General features: G+C 44.4%; 1 protein-coding gene across 1 annotated transcript in view; it reads left to right on the forward strand.

Annotated features, from left to right (window-relative positions):
* The window catches only part of vwdel (von Willebrand factor D and EGF domains-like), a 381,724-nt gene that overhangs the window by 322,985 nt on the left and 43,564 nt on the right, over positions 1 to 15,175 (forward strand). Inside the window, exons 23-25 of the mRNA XM_038797496.1 lie at positions 763 to 858; positions 5,541 to 5,636; positions 11,355 to 11,450. Of these exons, the coding sequence (XP_038653424.1) occupies positions 763 to 858; positions 5,541 to 5,636; positions 11,355 to 11,450 (288 nt within the window). The remainder of the gene's footprint in view (positions 1 to 762; positions 859 to 5,540; positions 5,637 to 11,354; positions 11,451 to 15,175) is intronic.

A 15,175-nucleotide genomic window follows, 5' to 3' on the forward strand; every position in this document is an offset into this window, starting at 1 on the left:
GAGAAAGTGTAAATTCCACACAGACTGTCACCCGAGGTCGGAATTGAACCCGAGACCTTGGAGCTGTGAGGCAGCTGTGCTAACCACTGTGCCCTCGTGCCGTCCCATCATGCCATGGGTTTCCTGGCAACAGGGGTCGGATTTAGTGGGAAATACCATTGACAGTGGCGGGACGTGAAGATCCCACCCTTGACTAACAGCAGGCTGCCTCCCATTGCCGAGAAACACTCCATGGGGAGACCAGAGAATCATGTCTTATGAATTAAAAATAGCCTATGATCTATCCATCCATGTGTTTGTGTATTTACAGTTAAGTCAACTACAGTGGAATTAGATGGTGAGAACAGCTCCTTCCATTTTACCCCAAAAGTTTGTTCAAACCCAAACCTAAAAAAAGTAACCATTTGTAGTCAAATATGACAGTCTACCATTTCCCTCCTCAACCATCCTGTTTGAATGTGATTGTACATTTGGTGCCAATTAATGGGCAGTAGAGGTGGGAGTTTTTTGCTGACTTGGAACAGATGAAACTGTTCAAACTTACTTTTCATAGCCAGCAATCAATGTTGAACTCAAATTTTAAAAACCATGTTTTGCCCTCTACATAGCGATTTCTTCAGCCAGCTTCCATGAACAGCATTGTACGTCATGGATAAATGCTGGGCAGGCACCAGCAAGGGTAACGACAGCCATTTTTAACTAAGGTAATCATACAATTCAATACTGAATGTCATTAATCTAAGTATTTTTATACTTTTCTAGCAATGTGCAGATATCCATGTGGAAGGAACATGGAATGTTCCGCACCAAATACTTGTCGCTGTAAGCCTGGTTATACTGGATACAGCTGCCAAACTGGTAAGTATAGAACTAATACATAGATGAAAAAAGAGAAAGAAATTAAGATAAAGAAGAACAAATATGTGTATGATAGGTGTCAGAAAGAAAATAATAATCTTTATTATTGTCACAAGTAGGCTTACATTAACACTGCAATGAAGTTACTGTGAAAATCCCAAAGTCACCACACACCGGCACTGTTAGAGTACAATGAGGGAGAATTCAAAATCTCCAATTCACCTAACAGCATGGGCGGGATTCTCCCAGAATGTCCACGTTGTCGTAAATGCCGTCGCGTTTTACAATGGCGTGAACGGGCTGCTGCCAGGAGTAATTCTGGCCCCTATAGGGGTCCAGCACCACACTGGAGTGGTTCATGCCGCTCCAGCTGTCAATCCCGGCGCAAACTGGGCACAGTGGGATCCGCGCATGCGCAGTGGACGCAACATGGCGCAGGGCTACTGGGGTCGGCACGTAGGAAAAGAGGCCGGGGCACAGAGTGGCCGGCCCGCCAATTGGTGGGCCCCGATAGCGGGCCAGGGTGCATCAGAGGCCCACCCCTGGGGTCGGAGCCCCCCCCCCCCCCCCAAACGGCCGCCACCCGACCCTTACACGCAGAGTTCCCGCCGGCTGCGAGCAGGTGTGGACAGCGCCAGTGGGACTCAGCATTTTAATTGCGGCCGCTCAGCCCATCCTGGGCCGAGAATCAGCGGACCGGACGTGTAGAGCGGCCCGCGACTGGTGCTGCGCCAAACATGCCAGCACCAATGGGGAGGGGAGGTGAAAAAACAAATAAGAGGAGAGAAGAGGAATTATGGGGAAAAAATTAGCAGCCAACATAAAGGGGAATCTCAAAACCTGTAGGCAAAAATAGTAAAAGGATATAAAAGGAGGAGTAGGAGCATTTAGGGACCTAAAGGGGATTATACTCAGGGAGACAGGGAACATGGCTGAGATGTTAAATGAATATTTTGATTAGTCTTTACCAATGAAGCTCTCCAGATGATAGCCAGACCATGATAACAGTGGAGAAAACTCTGTCACGGTAACACAGTGGTTAGCACTGTTACTTCACAGCTCAGGGTCCCAGGTTCGATTCCCAGCTTGGGTCACTGTCTGTGCGGAGTCTGCACACTCTCCCCATGTCTGCGGGGTTTCCTCTGGGTGCTCTGGTTTCCTCTCACAGTCCAAAGATGTGCAGGTTAGGTGGATTGGCCATACTAAATTACCCTTTTTTGTCTAAAAAGGTTAGGTGGGGTTACTGGGAAAGGGTGGAGGTGTGGGCTTAAGTAGGGTGCTCTTTCCAAGGGCCGGTGCAGACTCGATGGGCCGAATGGCCTCTCTCTGCACTGTAAATTCTGTGATCTATGATTAAGAGTTCAGAATTGACAAAGAGGAAGTGATGAGTAGACTGTCAGCACTGAAAGTTGTTCAAAGCTGTGGGACAGGATGAAATACATCCAAGAGTATTGAAGGAAGTGAGCAAAGAAATTGAATTGGCACTGACCATAATCATTCAGTCTTCCCTTGACTCAAGGGAGGTGCCATTACACCCTTCGATAATAATTTTAAGGATAAGCACAACAATTGCAGACCAGTCAATTTAAAATCAATAGTGGGGCAGCATCTGGAAACAATTATTTGGGATAGAATTAATAATCACATGGAAAAATGTTGGCTGATTAACAAGAGCCAGCACAGATTTCTTAAAGGAAAACTGTGTTTAGCTAATTTGCTGGAGATGTTTGAGGAGGTAACAGAGAGGGTTTCTGAGGATAATGCTGTTGTTGTGGTGTACATGGACTGCCAAAAGGCTTCCAATACAGTGCCACACTGCAGACCTGTGAGCAATGCTACAGCTCATGAAATAAAAGGGAGACTAGGGTCATGCATACAGAATTGACTGAGTAATAGGAAAAAAGTGAGTAATTGTTAATGTTTATTTAATTGGCTGGAGGAAAGTTTGTGGCGGAGATCCCCAGGGCTCCGTATTAGGAACCTTGAGTTTCCTGATATATACTGATTATCTAGACCTTGGTGTGCAGGTGAGAATTTCAAAGTTCGTGCATGATACTGTCATGTGAGAGTACCTTTAAGAAATGGGTGTTTACTGCTGCAGAGATGTCAGAGAGTGGGTGGAGCTGGGCTGTCTGTCAGATTTTTACTTTCATTTTTGAGCAGGCTGCAGGGTGTGTTTTAGTTTCTTTTTCAGTGTTGGAGCTGAAGCCAGACCAAGCAGGTGGACTGCTGTTCTCTCTGCCATCAAAAGACTATCTCTTGATCATTTGGTGAATTCAGAATTATAAATGTTTTCCGTAGTGACTTTAACCTGATGTGCCTCTGATAAAGGTTTTGTTTTTTAAGTCGTATGGATGTTAAAAGGAAAGTTTAAGGATTACTGAGTGTTGTATTCTTTGGGGGTTGTATTTGAATTAATGGTTGCTAAGATGTTCACTATGTTTTAAAAAGGTTACCTTGAGTTCATAGAATAAACATTGTTTTGCTTTAAAAAAGTACTTTTCCATTTCTGCTGTACCATACCTGTAGAGTGGGCCGTGTGCTCGCCATACCACAATCTGTTAAAAGTTGTGCGTCAGGTGAACTCCATGATACACTTTGGGGTTCTCAAAACCCTGGCTCATAACAATACAAAACTTGGAAATATTGTGAACTGTGAGGACAGTGTATAACTTGAAAAGGACTTTGACAGGTTGGTGGACTAGGCAGATAGATAGCAGATGAAGTTCAATACAGAGAAGTGTGAGGTGATAATTTTGATTGGGTGAACATGGAGAGACAATGTAAAATAAGAGGTACAACTCTAAAGGATGTGCAGGAGCAGAAGTTCCTGTATGCATAGGTGCATAAGTCATTAAAGGTGACCAGGCATGTGGAGAGCAGTTAATGAAGCAAACATATCCTAGGCTTTATTAATCATAGCATAGAGCACAAGAGCAAGGAGGTTATGCTAAACTTGTATAAGACAAGGGTTAGACCTCAGCTGGAGTATTGTGTACAGTTATGGGGAAGAAAAACTTCAGTTATGAAGATACATTGGAACAGTTGGGACTGTTCTCCTTGGAGAGGAGAAAGCTAAGAGGAGATTTTAAAGAGTTGTTCAAAATCACGAGGGATCTAGATAAGATAAGATGGGGAGAAACTTTTTCCACTCAAAAAAGGATTGAGATCAAGAGAGCACAGATTTTGTGTGATTTGCTAAAGAAGCAAATGTGATGTGACCAAAAAGATTTTCACACAGTGAGTGGTTCAGGTCCACAGTGCACTGCTTGGAAGCGTGGTGGAGATAAGTCCAGTCGAGGCATTAAAGAGGGCTTTAGTTGATTTTTTGGAATAGTAGCAATGTGCAAAGTTACAGGGAAAAGCAAGGGACTGACACCAAGTCATTATCCTCGTGTTTGCATGGGTTTCCTCCGGGTGCTCCGGTTTCCTCCCACAAGTCCAGAAAGATGTGCTGTTAGGTAATTTGGATATTCTGAATTATCCCTCTGTGTACCCGAGCAGGCGCTGGAGTGTGGCATCTAGGGGCTTTTCAAAGTAACTTCATTGCAGTGTGAATGTAAGCCTATTTCTGATAATAAAGATTATTATAATGCTCATTTGGAGAGCAGGTGCAGACATGGTGGGCTGAATGGCATCTTTATTTTGTAACAAATCTTTTATTCTGAGTGCTTTCACTTCTTTTGCCTCTCACAATATTAAATAAATCCCTTTTTGTCAAAAGTGATGTGAATACAAAGCATAAGTTTAGTGGTGCTGAATTCTTCACAACAACAATTAGCAAGAGGAATTTCACCCCATACATTTTTTTAAACTCTGATGCAGAGAAGTGTTCTTGGTTATATGATGGTGTATTTGGGTATGTTTATGGAAACCAAGGCTAAAAGACACCCTGGCATGGTCTCCCAGGCGCAGCCGTTAGGTCCCGGGTGGTAGGAGAATCCAGCGAACGCATATTTAAATGAGACTGATGGCTCATTTAAATATGCTGATCTGTATCATGCCCAGTAAGGGCGAGATACCTCACGAGATTCAACAGTCTCTTTACGACTCCCAAGTCAGGCGAGACAGGGCCAGTAAATCACACACATAATTTTTTTAATTAGAGAACCAAGCATATTAGAAATTATACTGAAGGTATAAAATAGAAAGATACATTCCACCTTCATCAGAACATACTGTTTGGTTACTGAGACTTTTACATCGTTCATTGAGGATAATACTAACAATGATTATCCCATATCATTAAAGAGCAGTAGGTGCCAAAAAGCTCTGGAGAGTGGAGGACGGTGGGTTGATGGGGAAGGGAAGATATGGCAAGTCTGTTTGCAAATATCATTCTGACACAAATAAAATTCAGGGACAAATCCTATGATTTAAATGTATTCAGTGACCTGGGGACAACTGGGCTACCTTGCATTGTTGCCCAGTTCAGTCAAAAAGTCTGAAGCCATGGCCTTAAGTGCCAGGCTCCCAGACCACCATTGCCCGTCTTTTCCTTCACAATTCCATCTGATGTAAAGTAGCTGTGGAAAAGGAAGTGAAATAGGTTCAAAGCACAATGTTCATCATCTTGCTGGATTGTACCCATTGAGGCACTAATTAATATTATTTTACTTTTCCTGTATATTTCTGTGGATGGATTGCAAATATAATGTTGTCATGATTTTATTTAACCAAAGCTATATGTCGCCCTGACTGTAAAAATCGTGGAAAATGTCTAAAACCTGATATTTGTGATTGCCCACCTGGATATGGAGGACCAACCTGTGATGAAGGTAATTTGAGCATCGCACTGCAGATGTAAGAAAAGCATATGCCGTGATAGCAGTAACGTTTAACTCTTGCAAATTTTGCAGAAGTAAACTTTTCTTATCCTAACTTTACATAACATGTCATTGTTTATAGTTTGAAACAAAAGTGAAAAAATTATTAATGAACACTGAATTTCTGATGGATTTTCTCAATCTTGCTCTGTATCTTCAATGGTAACCCGAGGGAAACGACCTTACACCTGCTTTTACCTGTTAATAACTTTTCTCGAGGGGTTTCACCAATCACCAATTGAAGATCTCCCTGGAACTTATAAGAAATAATGTATCAGAATTTGTGTTTACAGTCCCCACCACTTTCACAGCCTGTTCAGATCCCAGGAACTGGCAAATTTCGGTCGAAGGCGCTGACCGTTTGCCATTGCTATCGATATCTATTACAAAGGTGCAGCTTAATTCCAATTAACTATTTTAGGCAGCTCAAGTTGCTGTTTTGATTTAAACTGCACAAATGTAAAAGTCAAGGCATGCATTTAAATGATTGTTCTAATGTGAAAACTGCAAGTATTGTCAGCTACATGGAAAATGATTGTTTCTTGAAGAATTGACAAATGGTGGGATTCTTCGGCCCCGCCGACCGGAAATTCCCACCCAAGGTCAACAAACCTTTACATGGTCCCCATCCATGGCGATCTTGCGGCTTTAGAAGAATCCAGCCCAACATTTCTTGGTGCACCTTTGCCGAAAAGGTCTATTTTTCAGCCGGTTCATATTTGTTATTTTTTCCTCAGAAATAGATTCTGGTGCCTTGAACCTCATAAGTGTTTTTAGCTTCTGAATGGTTTATATAAGATTTTTTGCAGGTCTTATTACTAATTATTTGTATAAAGGTCATTACATCCACGGTTTTGGAGGACAGAAAACACATTTTAAAAAACACTTAATGCCTCTATGCTTGCATCATCAATTAAACACCTTTGTTGATTGCTGTTTTGAATTCGAACTTGGAAATGCCATTAGGTAATTAGGAAACCAGGACTAATTAAATTTACATGCAACAAAATAAATGATACTAATGTAATTAAATCCTGGTATAGTAATTCTGCCATCACACTATATCATATAATGGCCGAGATGCATTTGCAGCTGAGAAAATTGGCTAGAAAGTAGAAGCACATAATTTGTAGCAGAGTCCAAAGATAATTGTTTCACCTTTCATATATTGAGCTGGAGCAAATTGAAACTCACCCAAGACTGAATGTCAGACAATCTGACAGCACAGTGATAGTAGAGCATTCAAGGGAGATGGTAGAGTTGGTGTCATCAACACATATGTGGATGACTGCATGGCTTGGGATGATATTGCCAAGGAACAGTATGCAAACAAGGATAAGATTATCAACGATAATCTAAACAGTGAAGCCTATGAGTATTACTGTGCCATAAAGACTTACTTTGTTTTTAAATTGTTTTAGAGAATGGATGAAAAAACAAATATTATTTCATTCAACTGAAGATGCAGAACCATTTCTGCATTTGTTAATATTATGTCCTAATGAACCCAAATTAAAGGGCTCTTTATTGGATTTGTTTATTGTCACGTGTACCAAGTACAGTGAAAAGTATTTTTCTGTGTGCAGCTCAAACAGATCATTTGTACATGAAAAGAAAATACGTAATACGGAAACACAAGGTACACAACATAGACATCGGCATCGGGTTAGATGAAGCATACAGGGGTACAGTTTTAATCAGATCAGCGGGTCATTTAGGCGTCTGGTAATAGTGGGGAAGAAGCTATTTTTGAGTCAGTTAGTGTGTATTCTCAGACTTTTGTATTTTTGCCCGATAGAAGAAGTTGGAAGAGTGAGTAAGCCAGGTGGGAGGGGTCTTTGATTATGCTGCCCGCTTTCCCCAGGCAACGGGAGGTGTAGATAGAGTCAATGGATGGGAGGCAGGTTTGTGTGATGGACTGGGCAGTGTTCACGGCTCTCTGAAGTTTTGTGGGGTCTTGTGCCGAGCAGTTGCCTACCAGGCTGTGATGCAGCCAGATAGGATGCTTTCTATGGTGCACCTGTAAAAGTTTGTAAGAGTCAATGTGGACATGCCAAATTTCCTTAGGAAGTATAGGCGCTGTTGTGCTTTCTTGGTAGTAGTGTTGACATGGGTGGACCAGGACAGATTTTTGGTGATGTGCACACCTAGAATTTGAAGCTATCGACCATCTCCACCTCAGCCCTGTTGATGCAGAACGGGGTGTGTACAGTTCTTTGCTTACTGAAGTCAATGACATGCTTTTTAGTTTTGCTGGCATTGAGGGAGAGATTTTTGATGTTACACCACTCATTAAGTTCTCTGTCTCCCTCCTGTATTCTGCCTCATCGTTGTTCAAGATCCGACCCACCATGGTCGTGTCATCAGCAAACCTGTAGATGGAGTTGGAGCCACATTTTGCCACATCGTTGTGTGTGTATAGGGAGTATAGTAGGGGGCTATAGCCCCTATGCCAATGCCAACTCATCCCACCCCATGTCTCCATCCACCACTTTTTGCATTTATACCCTTCATACCAACTCACCCCACATCCACCATGGGCAGAACTCAGGAGCCTTGCTGAGAGGAAATAAAATCTATTTCAGGTTTCACTATATTTTTAAAAAACAATCCAATTAATAAAAGCCTATTCAACACATTCAAGTCTATTCAAGTACAAACACAAACATTTGTATTCATAGCTCCACATCAAAGATAACCAATCTCTTTCTGAACACTTGGAGCTGTGAATCAAATGGTAAACTTACAGCTTGCGCCTCCCCCGCCTTGTGATAATGATAGGTTGTAGAAGCAGTCAAGGATGCAGTCTCAACACGTAATTGGGATGGAAAATGGAATGTTGGACTTTATTTCAAGTGAGTATAAAAGTAGGGAAGTATTGCTACAACTGTGCATGACATTGCTGAGACTGCACCTGGAGCATTCTGTACAGTTCTGATCTCCTCTCTCAGGAAGGATATCCTTGCATTGGAAACAGTTCAACAAAGGTTCATTAAGCTGATTCTTGGGATAAAGGGGTTATCTTAGGAGGAAAGATGGAGCAGGTTGGGCCTATACCCATTAGAGTTCGGAAGGATAAGAGGTAGTCTGATTGAAAAATATCAGATTTGGAGGGAATTCGGAGGGGGTTTGATAGGGTTATATGCTTGGAGGATGTTTCCTCTCATTATGGACTCTCGAAGGGGCGTGTTTGAAAGATAAGGGATCTTCCATTTAAGATGGAGATGAGGAGGAATTTCTTCTCTCAGCAGGTCGTTCGTCTTTGAAATTCTCTTCCACAGAGAGCAGTGGAAGCTGGGTCATTGAATATATTCAAAGTTTAGTTAGACAGATTTTTGATTGAAAAGGGAGTCTGGTAATAGAGTGGGGGGTTAGGCAAGCGAGTGCAGTTAAGGCAACAATCAGATCAGCCATTATCTTATTAAATGGCAGATCAGACTCGATGGACCGAATGGCCTACTCCTGCACCTATTGTGATATTTTGAATCCTTATGGAAGGTAAAATGGGGTTTACTGTTAGTGCTGAAAATACACAGGAGGTGAGGGTTTACAGTTCAATTAAAATTTTATTGTTCATACAGAATTTAATTGCAGGTCAAAATCCACGTTTCCTGGTGCTATGCCATTTTCGTAAATTTAACAAAGGAAAGACAGTGAGAACTGTCACTGCAACAAAACAGAATATTATAACCATGCAAAAAAATCTTGTGAAATATTTCTGTTATATCTTTACAGCCAGATAATCGAATGCCCGCTTGTGGTGGCTGTTGTTCCAAAGTCCAATGCCAGATCATTCTTCCTTCCCAGTAACCATTCGGCTGGCTCAACATCCATGGGGGGTGATTTTTCTCTTTCCCTTGATCTTTGTCAAAAACAACTTTGTCTCAAGTTGATGAAGTTCAACTGCAGCATGTCCCCTTAGAACCCGGGCATCAGTCCCGATCTGGCAAAGTGCTCACACTCTTCATTATCCATGTTAAACTGTTTTAAGTCTCACATGTTCATCTACTACTTGACCTCAGTATCCAGGAGCTACTGCCAGCAAGATGTAGAGAGGCATTTGCCGGCTAGCTGAGCTACTCTGCCTGGTGTCACCCTTAGACTTTGTGTTATGGCCAGATATTTGAGAAAAATAATTGAAAAATACCCTTAAACCCAACCTTGCAGAGTCAACGCCTTGCCTGGGTTGTTTATCCCAAGCAAACCTGTACCATTGTACCTTTCCAGATCCAAATCAACAGTGAGTCTTCCAGTGGGATGGTACACATCTATTTGTTTGCTCTCCAGGCCAAAGGCTTACGTATAAGCATACAAATTAAGAGCTGGAGGCAATGTCCACTTAAGGGCCTCATCCTGCCACCATCGATATTCAGCCAGGGTGGGTGGGGGACTCTCTGTGCGGGGAGACTGACAAGCAAACCCTGTCATGGTTTCCTTGCGGCCTAGTTGGGGTAGTGGTGTCCCTTGTTCAAGGCACTCCATGTCTGATTACGGGACCTGGCTTTGAGAAGGGGAAGGGAGAATCTGCTAAGAGCTACTGTCTGCCTTTTTTTCAGATCCCCTTCCTGCCCTTGATTGTGATCCTCTGTCTGTGAACCCCATCCATTGTCATTTGTCTATTCTCCAGGGATTCCCAATGTACACTGGCGCAAGCTCAATTGAATAACTGGCATCATTATCCCTGCAAATGGTGCTGCTAGTACTGGAGACCTGGAAGACTCTAATTGGCTTTTAGCACTCCGGGGTGGCCACTCCACCTTACTGGGGATATTTTCTGCAATTAAATAACCTAGCGTTGCTGTAAGATTCAGTGGTAAGGTACCCACTGCCAATTAGAGGCTTAATTCCCTTGGGGGTCCCAGAAGGGATGCTGCCTGTTTTGTTGGTGGGTATCATCCCGCACCCACCCTTCCTTCCTGGCCCTCATTAAGTTCCACCTGATGTGCGTAATGAGACAAGGTGAGCATTTTTAACCAAGCTGATGAACAATTCTATGTAACAAATGGTTTATAGATAATACATGAACCTAAGTGATCAGTGTCAATTAAAAAAACAAGAATAAAATAATTCAATCCAACAATGCAAGAGCAAACTATTGTGAGCTCTTCTGATGGCCTGATGGGTAAACACATTGCCAGCATAGCACTAAACCACACAGACCACCAGATCCATGGTTTTATTTCTTGTCAGCAGTAGACAAATCTCAGCTCGACATGAAGTTCAGGCACTGCAAATGATTTTGCATTAATGGACTAAGGAAAATAAAAACAGCCACTATTCATGCTTGCTATCTTGCACCACCTATTGGAAAATATATGTTAGATATTTAGTGGGTTGTTCAAGTCCACAACTGAATATTGGCCTTTGGTTGAGATACTGGACAGATGTTTGCCATCCACTAATCTGTGTCGTAGTCATTAATAGGAGGAGGGTTTTCCATTTTGGCCACAAGTCCATCTCTCAATTTATTCCTGGATATATTATGGCTGGAGTAAGCCCTTCTATTCCATGCTGAGCAACATGGATATGAAGGAGAATTGTTTGGGCATAACTGCCAATTTATGTTGCATTGGGACTTTGCTATCATTGAGGAAAGAGGAGAGAAGTTGCATGCTCTTGCTGCTTTTTAGCATAGATACTCCCATATTGAGTAATGCTGTTTGATTGCAGCTTATTGTGAACCAGCATGTCAACATGGAGGAACCTGCTTGGCTCGAAATCTCTGCACCTGCCCTTATGGTTTTGTCGGACCACGATGCGAAACAAGTAAGAGAATTTACTATAATTCAGTATATCCTGATTTTTAGTTTTTGCTGCTGTCATCTGGAGATTTTTAATAATATTTATTGCAAATAAAAACAGAAAGATATTGGTTATCGATACTTCAGTGAGGTTATGAACTTGACAGGCTAAATGGCCTCCTTCTATGGTATAACCACTCTATTACTCTGTTATTTTGATACAGTGTCACATAAGACTTGGTCCATAATGTAACAAGGAGTAGAATAGGTTGCCAGTTATTGAAATTGATTAACAACTGGTTGCATCAAAGGAGACAAGATGGTCATGTGTGGACTTGCATTGGAGTGATGGAAATGACTAGTTGAATACCACAACGATCCATGCTGGGATCTTTGCTATTCATATTGTATGTCAGTGCAATCTAAGTGTAAACCTTTACTGATGATACAAATGAGAATCAGGGTTGTAAACAATAGCATTCTGATCGAGAGAAGAGGGATTCAGGTAAATTGGAATGTTGATCTAAGAAATGGCAAATTAAATTCAATGGCAACAAATGCAAAGTGATGAGATTATGGAAGAAGAATAAACATTGTGAACATTGTTAGTCCACATGACATAGCATGGAAAAAGAATCTAGATCTATTGGTGAACGTATCATTGAGACAACCTGCATTGTGTATGGCAGTAGTGCATGGATCGGATCTTAAATTATAAAATGTGAGCATAATATAGGGCACAGTCCATTCCTATTTGGAGTATTCTGTTCGTTTCTAGCCAACATTTTATAGGAAGGACAATGTAATGCTAGCAAGGTTGTCATAAAGGGCTGCACATCTGGGGCGAAATTCTCCCCTACCCGGTGGGGCGAGGGGTCCCTGCGTAGCGGAGTGGCGCCAACCACTCCGGAGTCGGGCCTCCCCAAAGGTGCGGAATTCTCCGCACCTTTAGGGGCCAAGCCCTCACATTGAGGGGCTAGGCCTGCGCCGGAGCGGTTGGAACCACACCGACTGGCGCAAAAACCGGCGCCGGGGCTGGCCGAAAAGCCTTCGCCAGTTCGCGCATGCGCCGGTCACAACCGGCGCATGCGCCCTGGGGGATTCTCTTCCGCTTCTGCCATGGTGGAGGCCGTGGCGGCGGCGGAAGAAAAAGAGTGCCCCCACGGCACTGGCCCGCCCGCCGATTGGTGGGCCCCGATCGCGGGCCTGGCCATCGTGGGGGCACCCCCCCGGGGTCCGATCGCCCCACACACCCCCAGGACCCTGGGGGCCCGCTCGCACCGCCGATCCCGCTGGCACAGAGGTGGTTCAAACCACGGCGGCGGGAGAGGTCTCTCAGCGGGGGGACTTCGGCCCATTCGGGCCAGAGAATAATGGCAGCACAGAAACCTGTAGCCTCCCGCCGGCCCCCGCCATTCTCCGAGGTGGGCGGTGGGATTGGCGGCACGCCGACTTTTTGCGGGTGGGAGAATTCTGGACATGGCAGGGGCGGGATTTTCGGCGGCCCCGGGCGATTCTTCGACCCTGTTGGGGGTCGGAGAATTTCGCCCCGATACCTAACTGAAGACACCTGTATTACAAGAAGAAACTCTAGAGCTGAAGTTTTTTTATACCAGAGAAAAGATGACTAAGAAGGATCTTAATCTATTCCAAGATGCATAAGGTTATTGGCATTTAATCTTGAAAAACCATGGCCAGGATTCTCCCTTACCTGGCGGGGCGGGGGGTCCCGGCGTGTCGGAGTGGCGTGGTTCCCACTCCGCTGGCTGGCGTGAACGGCCTTTGGCGCCACGCCAGCCAGGGCTGAAAGGACTTCACCGGCTGGCGTAAATCCGCACATGGGCCAGAGCATCAGCGGCTGCTGACGTCATACCAGCGCATGCGCAGGGGAGGGGGTCTCTTCCGCCTCCGCCATGGCGGAGGCAGAAGAAAAAGACCTGGGGGGGTCGGAGAATACGCCCATTTTTTGCATGACCATAAAAACAGGGGGGCATGAAATAATCTGAAAGTAAGCTGAAAAACAGATCATATATAGATAGAGGTGAATGTTCAGATAGGACTGTACACGGCGATGATTACAGATAATTCAGAAGTGCATTTGAGAGTAGATGTTACAGTTATAGCAAGGTGTAGAGAAAAGATCAACTTAATATGAGGTAGGTCCATTCAAAAGTCTGATGGCAGCAGGGAAGAAGCTGTTCCTGAGTCGGTTGGTACGTGACCTCAGACTTTGGTATCTTTTTCCTGACGGAAGAAGTTGGAAGAGCGTATGTCCAGGGTGCATGGGGTCCTTAATTACGCTGGCTGCCTTTGGGGTGATTTCAAGCCTTTTCAATGTTGGGGGCTTGCTGGGAAGGTTCTGGCTCTGCAAAAAACACCAGTTTCAAATATATAGGCCTGAGGGAGCAGATGTTCGGAAAGGGAAGTGTTCCTGGCTTGATTCTTCACTGAACGGTTGAGGCTGCTATTCAGCTGTCAGGCAGAGCATTTCTGAGTGAGAAGGTCACTTCAGAGTTTAAACAGATCAAACCAGGATGAAGATCTTGTACAGATGGCTGCCTGAGATTACCATGCCGAGAGTGATCTTCAGTTTGCCCAGAACTGGAAGAGGCAGTCCAGACAGAAGGACCCCATCCAGGGGAGAATCCTGGGTCAACCACTCAACTATAGCCCGAGCCCACCCAACCCCCAGGACCCTGAGGGACCTTCTCTCCTCAGACTGGCATGGCAGAAGCGAACATAAGCAATAGCTGACCTCCTTGGCCCAATCAGGGCCCCTTGTCTCAGGTTAGTGAGTCACTGCCAAGGTGTCAGAGGCATGGTGCCGGAGGGGCAATGCGCCATTCACAATGACAGGAGACTGGGACTGAAGGGGGAGAACTGGAGGTGGGGGGGGGGGGGGGGGGGGGGGGTTGGGGGGTTGGGTCACCCTCATGAGGCATTATGGCAGAGTGGTTAGCACTACTGCCTCACAGCACCAGGGACTCAGGTTTGATTCTAGCCTTGGGTGACTGTCTGTGTGGAGTTTGAACTTTCTCTCTGTGTCTGCATGTGTTTCCTCCCCATGGAGGCAGGAGGCATAGTTGAGGTATTAAATGGATGGCTGGTACAAGAATTGTATGAGAAACGAGTGCTCCAGTTTTCTCCCACAGTACAAACATGTGCAGGTCAGGTGGATTTGCCATGCTAAATTGCTCATTAGTGCTTAAGTTGCCCAAAAAAGTTAGGTGGCTTATGGGGTTACACAAATAGGTCAAGTGATCTTTTGGAGGGTCGGTGTAGACTCAATGGGTCAAATGGCCTCCTCGTGCACTATAGGGATTCTATGCATGTGTGGTGTGGAAGGTGACCATTTTCCTCACTGGCGGGAGGGGAGGATATCCCCCCACACCCCTTGATGGTGTTGGGGATGCAACACCTTGTCAGCGGGGATTGGCGGAGAGGCGGGGGGTCAACATTTGCATTGTGCGGGGCCTGGCGCTGGACTTTGGGAAATGGACTCTTGTTCAAAATGGTGGCCCGACATTGACAATTGCAAGGAAACTGCCGTGTTCAGCACTATAAATATTTTTACAGTTAAAAATCTCACCCTGGCGATGCTTCTAGCTCCAGGGCGACTCAGTCCCAATTCTCTGCTGGTAGGAACACTTAAAATCTCAAACGGAGAAACTCGTCCTTGAACTGCTGAAGTTCTCTGGTCCCACCAGCACGCACCCCAACCTATGGAATTCCAGTGTCAGTGGTGGAAAC

Source organism: Scyliorhinus canicula, chromosome 5 (assembly GCF_902713615.1).
Source record: "Scyliorhinus canicula chromosome 5, sScyCan1.1, whole genome shotgun sequence".
NCBI classification, from domain to species: Eukaryota; Metazoa; Chordata; class Chondrichthyes; order Carcharhiniformes; family Scyliorhinidae; genus Scyliorhinus; species Scyliorhinus canicula.